The sequence below is a fragment of the Thunnus maccoyii genome, chromosome 5 (assembly GCF_910596095.1).
Source record: "Thunnus maccoyii chromosome 5, fThuMac1.1, whole genome shotgun sequence".
Lineage (NCBI taxonomy): Eukaryota > Metazoa > Chordata > Actinopteri > Scombriformes > Scombridae > Thunnus > Thunnus maccoyii.
In genome coordinates, this window is record NC_056537.1 from 4,609,361 (window position 1) to 4,623,703 (window position 14,343).

The 14,343-nt window shown below is 37.7% G+C and overlaps 1 protein-coding gene across 1 annotated transcript; it reads left to right on the plus strand.

Moving 5' to 3' along the window:
• The first annotated feature begins 4,323 nt into the window (after positions 1-4,323).
• On the plus strand, positions 4,324-13,755 carry calml4b (calmodulin-like 4b). Its single transcript, XM_042411391.1, has 5 exons — positions 4,324-4,413; positions 4,527-4,557; positions 6,010-6,150; positions 11,344-11,532; positions 13,335-13,755. The coding sequence occupies exons 1-5, from the start codon at positions 4,411-4,413 to the stop codon at positions 13,430-13,432; spliced, it is 462 nt and encodes a 153-aa protein (XP_042267325.1). The 5' UTR covers positions 4,324-4,410; the 3' UTR covers positions 13,433-13,755.
• Positions 13,756-14,343: the final 588 nt, after the last annotated feature.

A 14,343-nucleotide genomic window follows, 5' to 3' on the forward strand; every position in this document is an offset into this window, starting at 1 on the left:
ATCCAGACTTAAAACTAAAGGAGACCCAAAACTCTGGAACAGTCTTCCTGATGAAACTCGTCTTACAACCTCGCTGACTTACTTTAAATCGCTATTAATCGTTTTTATAAACTTGCTTTTCTGCATTAACTTTATCTTTTTTGTTGTGTGTATTTCTTCTGTTATGGTGTTGGGGGGGGGGGGGGGGGGGGGGGGGGGTATTGTCTGTATTATTTGTGAAGTGTATTGTAACTGTTTTGAAAGGTGCTATATAAATAAAAGTAAAGGGAGGGACCAGCAGCACTAACAGCATATTCAGTGTAATGTTAATGAACCCAAACAGCTCCTGAGACTAAATGACTTTAGATGAAACTGTTATTGGTAAAAACCTTACCTTAACTGAAGAAACCTCTTTAACACGATTACATAGAAAGTAATAACTAGATTATCATTAATCAAAAATGAACAAAATGAATAAAAACTTACAGTCACACCTGATGGAACTAGAACAGCGACAGAAAATTCATCAGTAACTATTTTGATAATCGAAAATCACTTTTTAAGCTAAAATACAAAATATTCTCGTTTTCCAGCTTCATTAATGTGAAGATTTGCTCCTTTGCTCTTTTTTATTTCATTATAAACTGAATATCTTTTAATGTTGGACTGCTGAGCGGACAAAACAAGACATTTGAAGACGTCCCCTGGTGCTCAGGGAAATCATGACACGCATTTTATTTAATTTCCTGACCTTTTATAGACCAAACAATTATCAATTAATCAAGAGAATGATCTCCTAGAACAAAGATTCATTTTTGGGAGATTTTAACCTTTTCTTCTCATGTTCTCGTTAATGTACTTTAAAGCTATAATATGTAATTATTTCATATTAAAATGTCTAAAAACAACTACACCTATGTTTATATATATATATATATAACAATTTTCAAACCCAGAGAAATCTGTAATTTAATCAAAGTAACGGATCGTTTCATTTGGTCACATGTCAATGGCGTCATACCTCCTCTACCAAAGAGTAAATACTCACAAGATGCACACGGCGGCGCTGTGTTTGTCCGCTACAATGGCGTCTACCAAAGAGTAACTTACACACATACAAGATAATACATCGGCGTTGTGGTTGTTCCACACAAACTGTTATAAATTGACTTTTATTCAGTTTTAAGCCACATTTTCATGATAAATTTAGGTCGTTTTTAACTATATCTTTTAGCCGGAAGAAGGATTTTAGTCATTGGACGTCTGGATCTTAAGTTATCAGAGAAATAAACTGGACAAACGTTAGCAGCAGCTCGGCTAACAGCCCCTCCAGGAAGTCCGGTGGTCACCAAACATCGTCGGAGAAATATTGATTTTTTTCGGTGAAACAGCTTTAATTAGTATTTTAACGATTTTAATCTGCGTGTACGTTTGTTCTGGAGAGGAGGAGACCTCTGCGGATAATTCGGCTCCCGGTAAAAACATCCCGAATGATTAACACTGGAGTAATCCTATCCCGGTGAAGCTGGTTATTTAACAATGAAGACAACAACTCCCATGATCCCTTGCTACTTCACACCGTCATCACACTCCGTCTTTTGTTATTGTTTTCATTGAGACCCCTAGCGGCTGAAATGACATATTGTGTGTTTAAATATGTTTCATATGTTCTGTCACTGACTCTAGAGACTCTAGAGAGTCTGACTCTATATTCTTTAGTTGCAATCGTCGTCCAGATGCTCTCAGACTTTTTCTCTTTGTTTTGTGAAGACTGGACCGAGTGAGAAAAGTGTTACTTCTGTAGTTATTTCATGTATATTTTGTTAAACTATGCCCGTCAGTGTGCAGTGTGTTCTGTTCATTTCAAGTAAATAGACAGAGATCTAATATCAGGATATGTGAACTTACCGATTAAGTTTATTTTTTCTCTTCTGGTTTTGTTGTGTCTTTAAAAGATTCTGGCATTATAATTATTTTAGTTGCCTTTACTAGTTAGTGTGTCTTTGTTTTTATTTCAGTCTGTATCAGAGCTTTCTAAGTTATTAATTCCTGGACTCCATCCCAGCTTGTTTTTCCCTCCACACCTGCCCTGCATCAGGCTCAATATCCCTGTCCTGCTCTCAGTGTTTCCTCTCAGCCTATCAGCTCCTTGCTTGTTCTCAGTTTGGTCCCCATTCCCTCATTAATTCAGATTGTATTTTAGTCCCAGTTTTCAGTTCAGTTGTGTTGTATCCTCTGGCTCTGGGTGTTCAGTCTCATTCTGTATTCAGCTCAGCTCAGCCAGCTTTTGTTTTTTTGCCTTCACTACCTCAAAATAAAAAGTTTCTTCAGCCTCAATCAGTCTCTGCATTTGGGTCGACCTGCTCCACCGCTCGTAACATCTTCACCCTCATCTCTGAAAATATACAACATAGTTGAAACAAATTGAACAATGCTGTAGATATAAAATATTGATAATATTCTAACAACAAATCCTCTTGCAGACTTTTACTTGCACCACAACAAGCGTCATTAATACTGCATCAATACAGCAGGTTCAATTTACTTATTAATGTTTCTGGTTTTTACTCAACCTTCAGTAGTCCCACTGCATGCCCACAATGCATCAGTGTTCTGAATAAAATGCAACTAATTAAAATTAAATGAATCCGAGTGTAATGTTCGCTCGTATTTTATTTCCTCTGCGGTTCCTCTCAGCATCACATATTTGTGTTTGCTCTATTTGCCTGATGATCTCTTAATGGTTAATACTTCTTTTTTTTTTGAGGAGGCGTGTGGCGAATTACAGCTGAGTCATTCACATTTTGGAAGGAAAAACATCACCCAAGCAGAACATAAAGCTTTATCTAATTCAGCCGTGTGGTGTTTTTTGATTATTTTACTCCCGACACTTCAGCACACGTCAAGAAATCCATCAGAGAGGCGTTTCGACACCCACAGGAGCGGAAAATAGACCAGAATGTAGAAACGGGTAGAGGGTTTGAGGATCTTACTAAAAGGGAGGATTTGCTATTTCTCAGCTGGCGTTCCAAAGGTGCTCCAAAAAGACAGAATAAAGCACATAAATATATAATATATACAAACACACAAGCAGAATTAAGTTGACAGGAGAATGTGCATTCCTGTACACAAACTCTGGCCCAGGTGTGGGAATATTTTGCAGATGCAGATGGAGAGATAGTGACTTTTCACTTCAAACCTTAATTATTGATCCACTTTATCATAAACATTCAAGCCAGCTGTGTTACATGTATTTGTGCTTGTATTAATAGTCACTCTAGGGGGACATATTCTGAACTTTTACAGCTCTATATTTATATTCTGGGGCTCTTCTGAAATATCTTTGCATGAGTTATGTTAAAAACTCCTTATTTATCTTCTACTGGTCCTTTATGCAGCTCCTTAGTTCAGCCTCTGTCTGAAACAGGCTGTTTTAGCTCCTGTCTCTTTAAGGCCCTGCCTCCAGATGAGCCCACTCTGTTCTGATTGGTCAGCCTGAGGAAACTTCCTCCCGCTCCAGAGGCTACATAAAAAAACAAATGATAGCAGCAGGGTTTCACTCCTTTTTCTTGTTCTTTACTCCAAATATAAACTTCTCAAATACACCCGTACATGTTGAAGCTGAATCAGATCCGAAATATGACAATGGACAACGTGAACAACCTCAGCAACATAGATTACTGTTTTTCAAAAAATTACTGTTCTAATCTAAAAACATAGGCTATGAAGTGAACAAACTGTTGAGAAAGGGTCTGTTCTGAGGCTGGATTTTTAGTTATTAGTGTAATTACAAATGTCGACGCTAAAAAGACTGTAAATGTGTCAGATATCCACTTGATATGACTACCTCAGACTGCTGAAGCCTCATATAAGCTTCACATCAACTTTTAAATGACTGTGTGGACACACTGTGGATTTTGTCCTCCATCACTTCCATTGAAAGCACATTTGAAGGATCTTTTAATATCCAGTATGAACAGGAGGAATGATTACAGCGAGGAAAACCTCTTTCACTGTTCATATGGACACCTGACTGCTGGTTTAAGACACACTTGAAAAATTGTAACTAACAGGAGAAACAATACCTCAACCTTAAGAAAACACAAAATGAAATGAATAAACATAAAAAACAACAAATTCTGAGTATGCTGGCCCATACTAAAGGTCATTAACGTCATTCTCTGTGGGTTTGCAACTGGCATTCTGGGAAATGTAGGAAATATAAAAGTAGAAGAATCAGTTGATGAGTTTGACGCATGGAGAATCTTAAATTTTAGATGGAGGGACGTGTCCTGCGCCTGTCCTGCCTCTCAAAAACAGACACCCAGCCAGGATCTTCCATCCACCTCCATTACGTTCCTCATCTTACAGCAGCCTGGATCAGTTTCCCTGAGCTGAGTAACAGCCAGCAGAGTTCAGAGCGCAGCCACGATGGTGAGATAATTACAGAGTCCTCTTTGACGCTTCACGCTGATTTCACCTGCTACTGTACTTACTCTCTGCTTCGTCTCCCCCTCACTCATGCTGTTTTTCTCTTTTCATCACAGGCGAAGTTCCTGACGCAGGATCAGATTAATGGTAAGACTCTTACACATTTTACGTTAGTGCTGGGCGGAGACAGGAGTTACAGGAGAAGGGACCAAGCGTGTGCACATCCAGGCAAATTATTCAGGTGCAAGACAATGCAACGAATTGCAGCGGAGACAGGAATTAGTCATGACTGCTGTGTGTTGATGGAACAAAAACAGCCACTTTTCAGATGACTGATACATTTGTTTTTGTATAATAGAGTTTATGGCAACACAGGAAACAAATCTAGTAGTTTTTTTTTTATGAGATTATTTTTCCTCCAGCCAGTAGCAGCAGTGTCGGTATTTAATCAGACAGCAGAGTTTTCCGTGTGCCTGCCTCTGCACAAAGCAGCACTTGTTCCTGTTCAAGCTGAGCAGATTCACGCAGTGATCTGTTGGCTGGCTTCCACGACCCGCTAATGTGATTAAACACAATGGCTCGCTATCTGAACACAGTTTTTAGACTAATGAGGAGACACTAAATGGAAATGATTGTCTCTAGTTGAAAGGGGGTGGAAGAGATATTGTGTTCTTCGGCTTTGTGTTTACCTAACAGGACATCCTCGTTTCCCAGAAAACATTGAGACATTGCGTGATGTAACATCCCAGCAAGACGCCTTGTAATGGTTCAAAAATAGTTCCATGATGAGGGTTGTATAAAAAGTTCAATGAAAGTGTCTTCCTGGGTGTTTCTGCAGCGTCAACAGCTATTCTGCTAAAGTTTATATATACAGTGTTTATTCTACAGCTGTATACATCCTGTATGTCTAGATTAACAACATACTTTACTATAATATACTTTCGAAAATGGTCCAACAGAACAGATGTCCTGGTCTGACCTGGTGGAAATTGAAATTAACATGCAATTCACAGAGGATGTTGCAAACATATAAAAGGAAAAACAACACAAGGCACCTGTATTATTGTCTAGTAACACTGAGACAGAATCAGACTGTAAATGTACCACAAAACAAAAACTTGGAGCTAAAAGAGGCTAAAAATCTCTCATATCTGGTGTAAGTTGCGCTTAACTCATTTAACTTTAATTTAAAATATTTCATGAAGGATTATCTAGAAAGTGGATTAGAACTTCCTTGATGCTTTTTTTTGTTAATACTTTATTTAATGCGATGTCACATTTCACCCTGAAGACTCTCGTCAGGCCAAAACTACACTGTACAGTATGTAATGAAGTATTAAGAAAGAAGCTTTAATCCACTGTGTGCTTGTGTGTGTGTGTGTGTGTGTGTGTGTGTGTGTGTGTGTGTGTGTTAATCCTTTCTGAACCTTCATGACTCTTTCATCCAGCATCTCATGTTAATACAGGCTGGATGTGCAAATCTCTGCTGCTCTTTAGTCTAATTTTCTTTACAAAGGTTGGTTGGCTAAACAAATCATCTGTGTGTGTGTGTGTGTGTGTGTGTGTGTGTGTGTGTGTGATCATGTCATGTTGTTACAGAGTTTAAGGAGTGTTTCTCTCTGTACGACCGTCAGCGGAAGGGAAAGATCGAAGCCCGGGAGCTGATCATAGTGATGCGATGCCTCGGGTCAAACCCCACCCCCTCCGAGGTCCAACGACACCTGCTGAGCCACGACATAGGTACACCTGTCACTAATTGTGTGTCCCATCAACCTGTTTTTATGAACATTTTCAACTAAAAAACAGAGTAGAAATGCTGGAAATTAGAAAAAGAGTCAAGTTAATTTAGGACTAAAAATACTCCAACCTCAGAGTCGGACTTAAGACTCATTTATGAAGCTCTGTTTACTTTCAGTAAGGTGACGTCTCTGTTTTAGGACACAAAGCAGAAACTATGATTCTCTTACATAGATATATACGCACCATTCAGCCTTCACGCACTGTAAACAAAGCCACTCACATGGGTTAAAAAATGAATGTAGGCTATTAAGTAAATTGAAATGGTAGGGAGGCGTAATGTGACCCAGCTGTGTGAAATCAGCCTCATTCAACCACATTGTTTTACAATTCTCATAACATTGCAGCATCTTGCACATATTGCACAGCTACATGTTGCAAACTAAGCGATGTGGTCACAACTGTATCTTCTGATATCTTTTCCTCAACTGTCCAGTTCCTCTTCAACTGCAACTCCTGTTAACTTATGTTAAAATATTTCTTTTCTGTAGTATCACACAGTGTTAGGCTGTTCTCACAGTGCATTACCCATCTCTAAAACAGCCTAAAAAAAATACGAGACCTTATAAAAAATATTTGACCTGTTGTAATGAAGTTGAGATTCATCAGCTGATTCAACCAGGGAGACATGATGGTGTTCATAAATGTTTTAGTCGCTTCCACATGCGCAATATCTGTATAAGCACAGTTAAAGACAAGGAAAGTTTCTTTGTAAAGCACATTTCAACAACAAGGCAATTCAAAGTGCTTTACATAGAACATAAAAGGCATCAAGACAGAATATAAAAGCAACACAAGGCAATATAAAAAGACATTTAAATACAATTAAAAAGTGTTAAATTGGAAATAAAAAAATAAGTTAGACTAGAATAAGACATTAAACAGGAGAATGAAAGCTACAGCGCAGTGTAAGATGTTAACTGTCTAATTTGGTTTAATAAAAGGCAGCAACAAACAGAACAGTCTTCAGCCTTGATTTCAAAGAACTGAGAGTTGCAGCAGACCTGCAGTTTTCTGGGAGTTTGTTCCAAATATGTAGAGCATAAAAACTGAACGCTGCCTCAAACGCTGTTTGATTCATTACTGTTGTTAAGCTACGTGTTCCCTGTTACAACTATCTGTTCTTTTTTTGACAAAGAAGTGATTTCCTAAGTTAAGAAAGTTGATAAAATGCTCCTAGTCCTAAAAGGAGGACCAAAAATAATCTCTCTGAGATTTTTCCACCAGTTAGGAATGACTTGATAAATACAGCCCCGGGAATATGTTCACGTATTGATTGACAGCCATGAGCTGACTTGGCCTTCTCTGATTGGATAGAAGGGCGAGGCTCACTTAAAAACATGAGAAGGGAATATCTCTGTCACAGAAGCATATTCCACATAAAAATATAATGTTCATATTGTAGTTTTAATGTTTAATCAATTGTGAAAATTGTTGAGGTTATTTTCTGTCTATTGATCTAACTGATATGGACATATTGCATGTAATGAAATCTATTCACTCTATGCGTTGTCTCTGTGCACCACCTGTTGGCATCTACATCCTATCAGACTCAAACTTAGCTTTATGGCACTTACCGTGTCGTTCTCTCCTGACTAGATCCCTGCTTGTGTTGTATCAGCTCTCAGATGTACGTCGCTTTCGATAAAAGCGCCTGCTAAATGAAATTATAAATTTTTTAAAATTGTAATGCAGCCTGTTAATGCTGGCATTCTGCATTTGAAATAATTGCAGCACATTTCATCACCTTGCATGGCATGACATAAACGGACACAAAGGATTCATGTGGGTCACTGCAGGGATGCTTAACGAGGCAGAATTACAAATAAAGCAAATGGTAATCAAACAAAACACAATGTGACCACGAGATAAGGGACACAGCTGGCGCTGTTTACTCCATTTTAATGATTTCCTCCTGCGAATCGAGATCACAGCTCCCCTCTGATCTTATTTCTACTGTTTTCCATCATCATCAGTGTGTCTGAACACACACTTTCGTCATCCATCCTCATTGTAAGATCACAGGATGAGAATAATCAGTAGAAGCATCAGTCCAAAATAATGAGAGCAGAAACGCAACAACAGAGCGTGTACGTCTGACAAAACTGCACAGTTCTCTAAATTTGTCATTAAAGGTACAGTGTGTAGAATTTAGTGGCATCTAGTGGAAATGGCAGAAATGGATTATAATATTTATAAGTATGTTATAATTAGTATATAATCACCTGAAAATAAGAATTGTTGTGTTTTCGTTACCTTACAATGAGCCCTTTATATCTATATAGGGAGCAGGTCCTCTTCCATGGAGGCCGCCATGTTGCATCGCCATGTTTCTACAGTAGCCCAGAACAGACAAACCAAACACTGGCTCTAGAGAGGGGCTTTTGCATTTTTCACGAGTTGTGCGGCCACTGTAGGTTCTCCTACATGCTTCGAAAGGGAGGGAGAGGGGAGGGGTATTCAGTTGGTTGCAATCTGCAACCTCACCACTAGATGCCACTAAATCCTCCACACTGGTCCTTGAAGTCATTAAGAATTAACATGTGTACAATTAGCATGTTACCATGCTATAAGAACGAGTATTTTAGGATAGGATAAGGCTGGTGCTATTCTCTTTTTTGTTCTATTGTCAATAAATCCCATAAAAAGACCAAAACCAGCATTGTGTTAGTTCATCTCTCAATACTTTCCTCCTTCCGCACTCTGAGTATTGTGGGGGCTTTGTTTTTTTTTAGCTGTCATAAAATGACAGACAAAACATGATTTCTGAGGAACAAAAACTGTAGTTTTAAAGGCAGTTTTAAAGCAGTAAGAAACTCAAACATGTTAACATTAGCATGTTAGCATGCTATGTTAAAGGGGACCTATTATACTCATTTACAGCTCTATATTTTTATTTTTGGACTCCACCAGGGTAGCTTTGCATGATTCACAGTTCAAAAAACTCCTTATTTATCTTATACTGACCCTTTATGCAGCCCCTCAGTCCAGCCTCTGTCTCTAACAGGCAGTTTTAGTTCCTGTCTCTTTAAGGCCCGCCCTCCCGATGAGCCCACTCTGTTCTGATTGGCCAGTTTTCTGGAAACCTGCCGAGGGGCACCTGAATCAGAGTTGTGTTAAGTTACTGCTGATGAAAACACAACATTTCCTGCTTTACAGCTTTATATTAAAAGCTTTTAAATGACTAAACAGGAGACTTTTATTGTGAAGAATTTACAGGAAATTAAACGTGTGTCTCACTGAATTAGCAGAGCTTGTTAGAAATAATGCAAACAGAAACAGCCACAGTGACGATGACGTTTAATGAAGAGCTGCAGACGACCAGCACACCTCCTAACAGGTAAACAACTAATTTTACTTTGCCCTGACGTGTAATGGAAAAACACTCGCAGCGTGCCAGCTCGACTCAAGTCACGGCTCGGTCTGACTACCCACAGAACAATGGAAAAACACCATATAAAGCAGAGCAGATGACCATATAAAGAAATCGTTCATGAGCCAACATTTGGCTCAGGCTGAAAATAGAAAAAAACTGTTGGAAACTGAGCAATCAGTCTGAAGCCAGTGCTTTTCACTCACAGGGATTACTTCTGCCTCATTATTTGACACGTTGGCCACGTTTAATATGAACATCCAACATTATAACATTATATATATATATATGGCTCAAATACGGAAAAGCATAATAGTTCCCATATAACAGAAATCTTAATTAATTTTAGAAGTATCTTGTGTTGGACAAGTGGAAATTCTGACCTTTTGGTGGCACTTGATGAAAAGTTGGAGGATCACCAGAGACTTTCAAGTACCCTCCACTCAAGTGTGTTTTTCTTCTTGTTGCTACCGTTGGATGTTTGAGTGTCATTGCAGAAAGATATATGTGCAGAGTTTGTTTTCACATTCAGCTACTGAAACTGGAAAATTTCTCTGTGCTCACTGAAAGTCTGAAAGTAGGAGACGTCTTGTTCAGGCACATTCATATATTCTGTCATTTTTAAAGAGGGAGAAGGAGTACATGCCATTTTAAGGATTTTAACATGGTAATTACACTTTTTTTTGTGGAAAAACCATATCAGTATTTTTACATGGCTTAATACACGTCTGGAGGGGATCACTAAGATTCATCCTGTGGGAACCATGAATGTCTGTTAAAAATGTCAATAGCTGTTGAGATATTTCACTCTGGACTAAAGTGTCGAACCAAAGACCAACACTGCTCTTTTGATCCACACTAACATGACAAAAATTGCATATATTTGACAATGTGTGTTGTTTTTTTTTTAACATTACAATGCAGTTCAATGTGCTTAACATCAACATAAAAGCAATTGATCATCATGATAAAATCATTTTAAAGCAGTTTAAAAATACAGAAATACAACAAATGAACATCAGCACACACGCATTCACAAAAGTAAAAATAAAAATCAGTAAAAGTAGATGTACAAATATAAATTATATAATAATTCACTTACTGTATCCTCTCTTTTAGATTTCACATTTGATATATGTTGTCTCTCCCGTAAAATTTAACTGATGTTTTGGTGATTTCTACACTTTCACCTCAACTTACTGACAGATACCTGTTTGTCTGATGGTTAAAAAAAATAGATAACCTTTTGGCTTTTAGAACTTATAAGATAAATCCAAAAAACATTTTTTCCTCTCCTTCCTGCAAAGTTCAAGCTTTCAGTTGACAGCAGCAATAGATTAATTCTATTTTTATTACGGTTTTAATATTTCTGTATGTCTACATAAAGGTTACTGATATTTGACTTTCTCTTGTGATGTCTTTGTGTAATAAATATATAAGTAAATGAGGGGAAATTCTGTATGAATCAGCTTTAATTAACTGCTCAAAGTTTCCACCTGCACAGTTTATTTAACATGTTTAAACTGCTACCAGCTTATCTAACAGCTCAGCTCTTTACATTCTGTTTTATTGCTTTACTGTTTGAACGACTTATTTCACATTCACTGTGTGATGTTATATCTCTTTTTCCACACTGAATCTTCTAACTTCTCCAGCGAGCTCATTTCTCCTGCAGCCATCAATAAAAGTCTGAGCTTATCTATTATTCTGGACAGATGAGGACCAGTCCACTAAAAGTAAAGTTGTTGGTTTTCTTCCTTCAGATCGGGCCGGAGAACTGGACTTCTCCACGTTCCTGAGCATCATGCACCGGCAGCTCCAGCAGGAGGCGCCGGAGGAGGAGATCCTGGAGGCCATGAGGATGGCCGACAAGGAGCAGAAAGGCTTCATTCTCGCCTCTGAGCTGCGGGCTAAGCTCACCGGGCTCGGAGAGAAACTGACTGATAAAGAGGGTAAGAGTATGAAGAACATCTGCACATAGATACATTTTAATCTGGCATTTAATTTACAGTAATGTCCTATAATGTTTTAATCCTCTGGATCCCTGTCAGTCTTTTATAGCGCACTTTCATTGTGTTGTTTTGTATTGTTGCCACATATTTTACCTTTGTTCTGCTTTTCTCTGTTCCTTCATTTTATTCCTGTTATGTAGCTCTTAGACTCCACAACATTTATATTTTAAATCCAGACCTGATGAAAACTCATATATAGCTTTTATCCCATTTAAAAAAAAGACAAAGGAAAGAATCATATTATTCCATCATCATCATTAGAGCTGCAATGATTAGTCGATTCACCAATTAGTTGTATTGAAACTATTTTGATAATGAATTAAATGTTTTAAGTCATTTTTTAAGAGAAAAATGTCCAATTTCTCTGATTCCAGCTTGTCAAATGTGAATATTTTCTGGTTTCTATCACAGTAAACTGAATATCTTTTGGGTTGGTGACAAAACAAGACATTTGTGGACGTCACCTTGAGCTTTGGGAAACAGCGATCGACATTTTCTGACTTTTTGTAGACCAAACAATTAATTGAGAACATAATCGACAAATGACTCATCATTAGTTGCAGCCATAATCATCATATTATGATTCTCATTTGTTGTTTTCTATCTCAGTCAGACTTGGAAACACTTCCATCCATGCTTTCAACTAGAACCAAAACATTTAACCATGTAGCTCCACTTCTCCAAAACAGCTCCGCTTTGACTCAAAGGTTTTGCTCCTGATGAAGCACCAGTTAAATCATCAGTAGAAAAGATGAACAACTGCATCAGAGCTGCAACAATCAATCAACTAATTAATCAACCAGCAACTATTTTGAAAATCAAATATTCATTTTAACAATTTTTTAATCAAACATTTGCTGTTTTCAACTCTTCAAATGTGATTTAATGCTTTTCTCCATCATACATGATAGTGAACTGAATATTTTGGGGTTTTGGACTGTTGGTCAATACAAGACATAAGAAGATATCGCCTTTGACTCTGGGAAATTGTAACGGCTATTTTTCACAATTTTCTGACATTTTATAGATGAAACGAATTGTTAGTTGCAGCCCAAAACTGCATTAGAAAACATCTAAAAGTCAAAGGTACAAGACTGTGGACATAAAAACTCCACAGTAGAAGTTAACTAAGACTCCCAAGGTGCGTTTGTGCAAAAAACATTCAATCACTGATCTTAAAATTCGGTCATGTGACACTACAGATTACACTGTTGAGAAAACAATCTGCAATGTAAATTAAGTTCAGTTTCATACTTGAAATAAGCAACTATGTTTACAACCACATTTGTTACAACTTCAACAATGTTTTGAATTCTCTGGATCATTCCTCTGACTGGCTTCTTCTCCATAGAAACGGCAGCCGAGGCTCATGGGTATTGTAGTATTTATAGCGGTCCATGATGCTTAAACGGCAGACAAAACACAGTTTCTCATAAGCAAAGTCAAAATAATTAAAACTGGTGGTCATAACTTGACTGGGACAGTATCTGGGAGAGTCCTGTGTTTCTATGTTCACTAACATTGAGGAGATATTTTAAAGAAAATATTAAAATGTGAATACAGAATGAAGGAAAAACACTTCTGGAACCAACAGCTGATCATAATTACAGAAACTGTGATATTAGTAAATGCAGCATAAGTCTCATCACATATGGCTTCAATATCAATACTTACATAATGTTCAGAGAAACATTTAAATTTAAAGCAACCTTTGATTGACAGGCGTGTCACTCTGTTTCTAGTGGACGAGCTGCTGAAGGAGGCGGGTGTTGGAGCTGACGGGCGGGTTCACTGCGAGCAGTTTGCTAAAGCGGTGACACACTGCTCTACGAAGCGCTGACGTCACAACCATCATACCAGCTGCTGCGGAGACAAAGGGACTCAAAACAGACACACTTCAATTTTTATGAACTGAAGCAAGTCACTTATGTTTTGCTAGTTTACTAATGTAAAATAGTTTGAATCTCCACATTGTTCAATCATAGCTTAGCAACAGTCGGTTTGTTGAATCAATACTCAAAACAAAAACAGAAAAATACTGAACATGAAGAGTTTGGAGGGTCTTGTCTCTTTTTAGGGCTTTATAATATCAAAAATGGAAGAGTGAAATAGTAATGAATGGCTTAAACAGTGTGTCTGAAAATAAAAATCTCATTAATTTTTCCCATAGACAATGTTAGTGACTCACAGTTTGAGCTCTTCTGCGGTTTCAATTGGCATGAATCTCTTGATTAAACCATCAAAAGATACAAAAGATGAACAACTGCATCAGAAAATATCTGAGTCTTTAGTAAAAAGTTGAGTTTTGAATACTGTGCACATAAAAGAATCAGAGTAGACATTAACTACAACTTCCTAGGTGCATTTAAGCAAGAAACAGCCAATCACCAAACTTAACATTCAGTCACATGCACCCTATTAGTGAATTTAGAAAGTGTATTGTTTACAACTTCAGAGACAAAGTGTTTTGAATTCATTACGCTCTGATAGCAACAGCGGCCAAGGCTGATGATATTCTTAGCCGTTCGCCAAAATCACAGACAGAACGTGATTTCTCAGAAACAAAGTGGAAATAATTGAAACTGGTGGTCATAATATAAACCTGTAGGATCGCTACATTATCCAGGAGAGTCCTGAGTTTCTATGTTCAGTAATACTGAGGAGATCGTTTATTGTGATCATGTCTGTCCAGGTCAAATTGATTACTATAAGCGGATAATTATTATAATTGATTTCTACCCACATCCCGCA

Bases quoted from the DNA above. Each gene is read 5' to 3' on its own strand.
- calml4b (XM_042411391.1), top strand. The intron at 4,558-6,009 runs GTAAGACTCTTA...ATGTTGTTACAG, and splicing joins GACGCAGGATCAGATTAATG to AGTTTAAGGAGTGTTTCTCT. The intron at 6,151-11,343 runs GTACACCTGTCA...TTCTTCCTTCAG, and splicing joins CCTGCTGAGCCACGACATAG to ATCGGGCCGGAGAACTGGAC.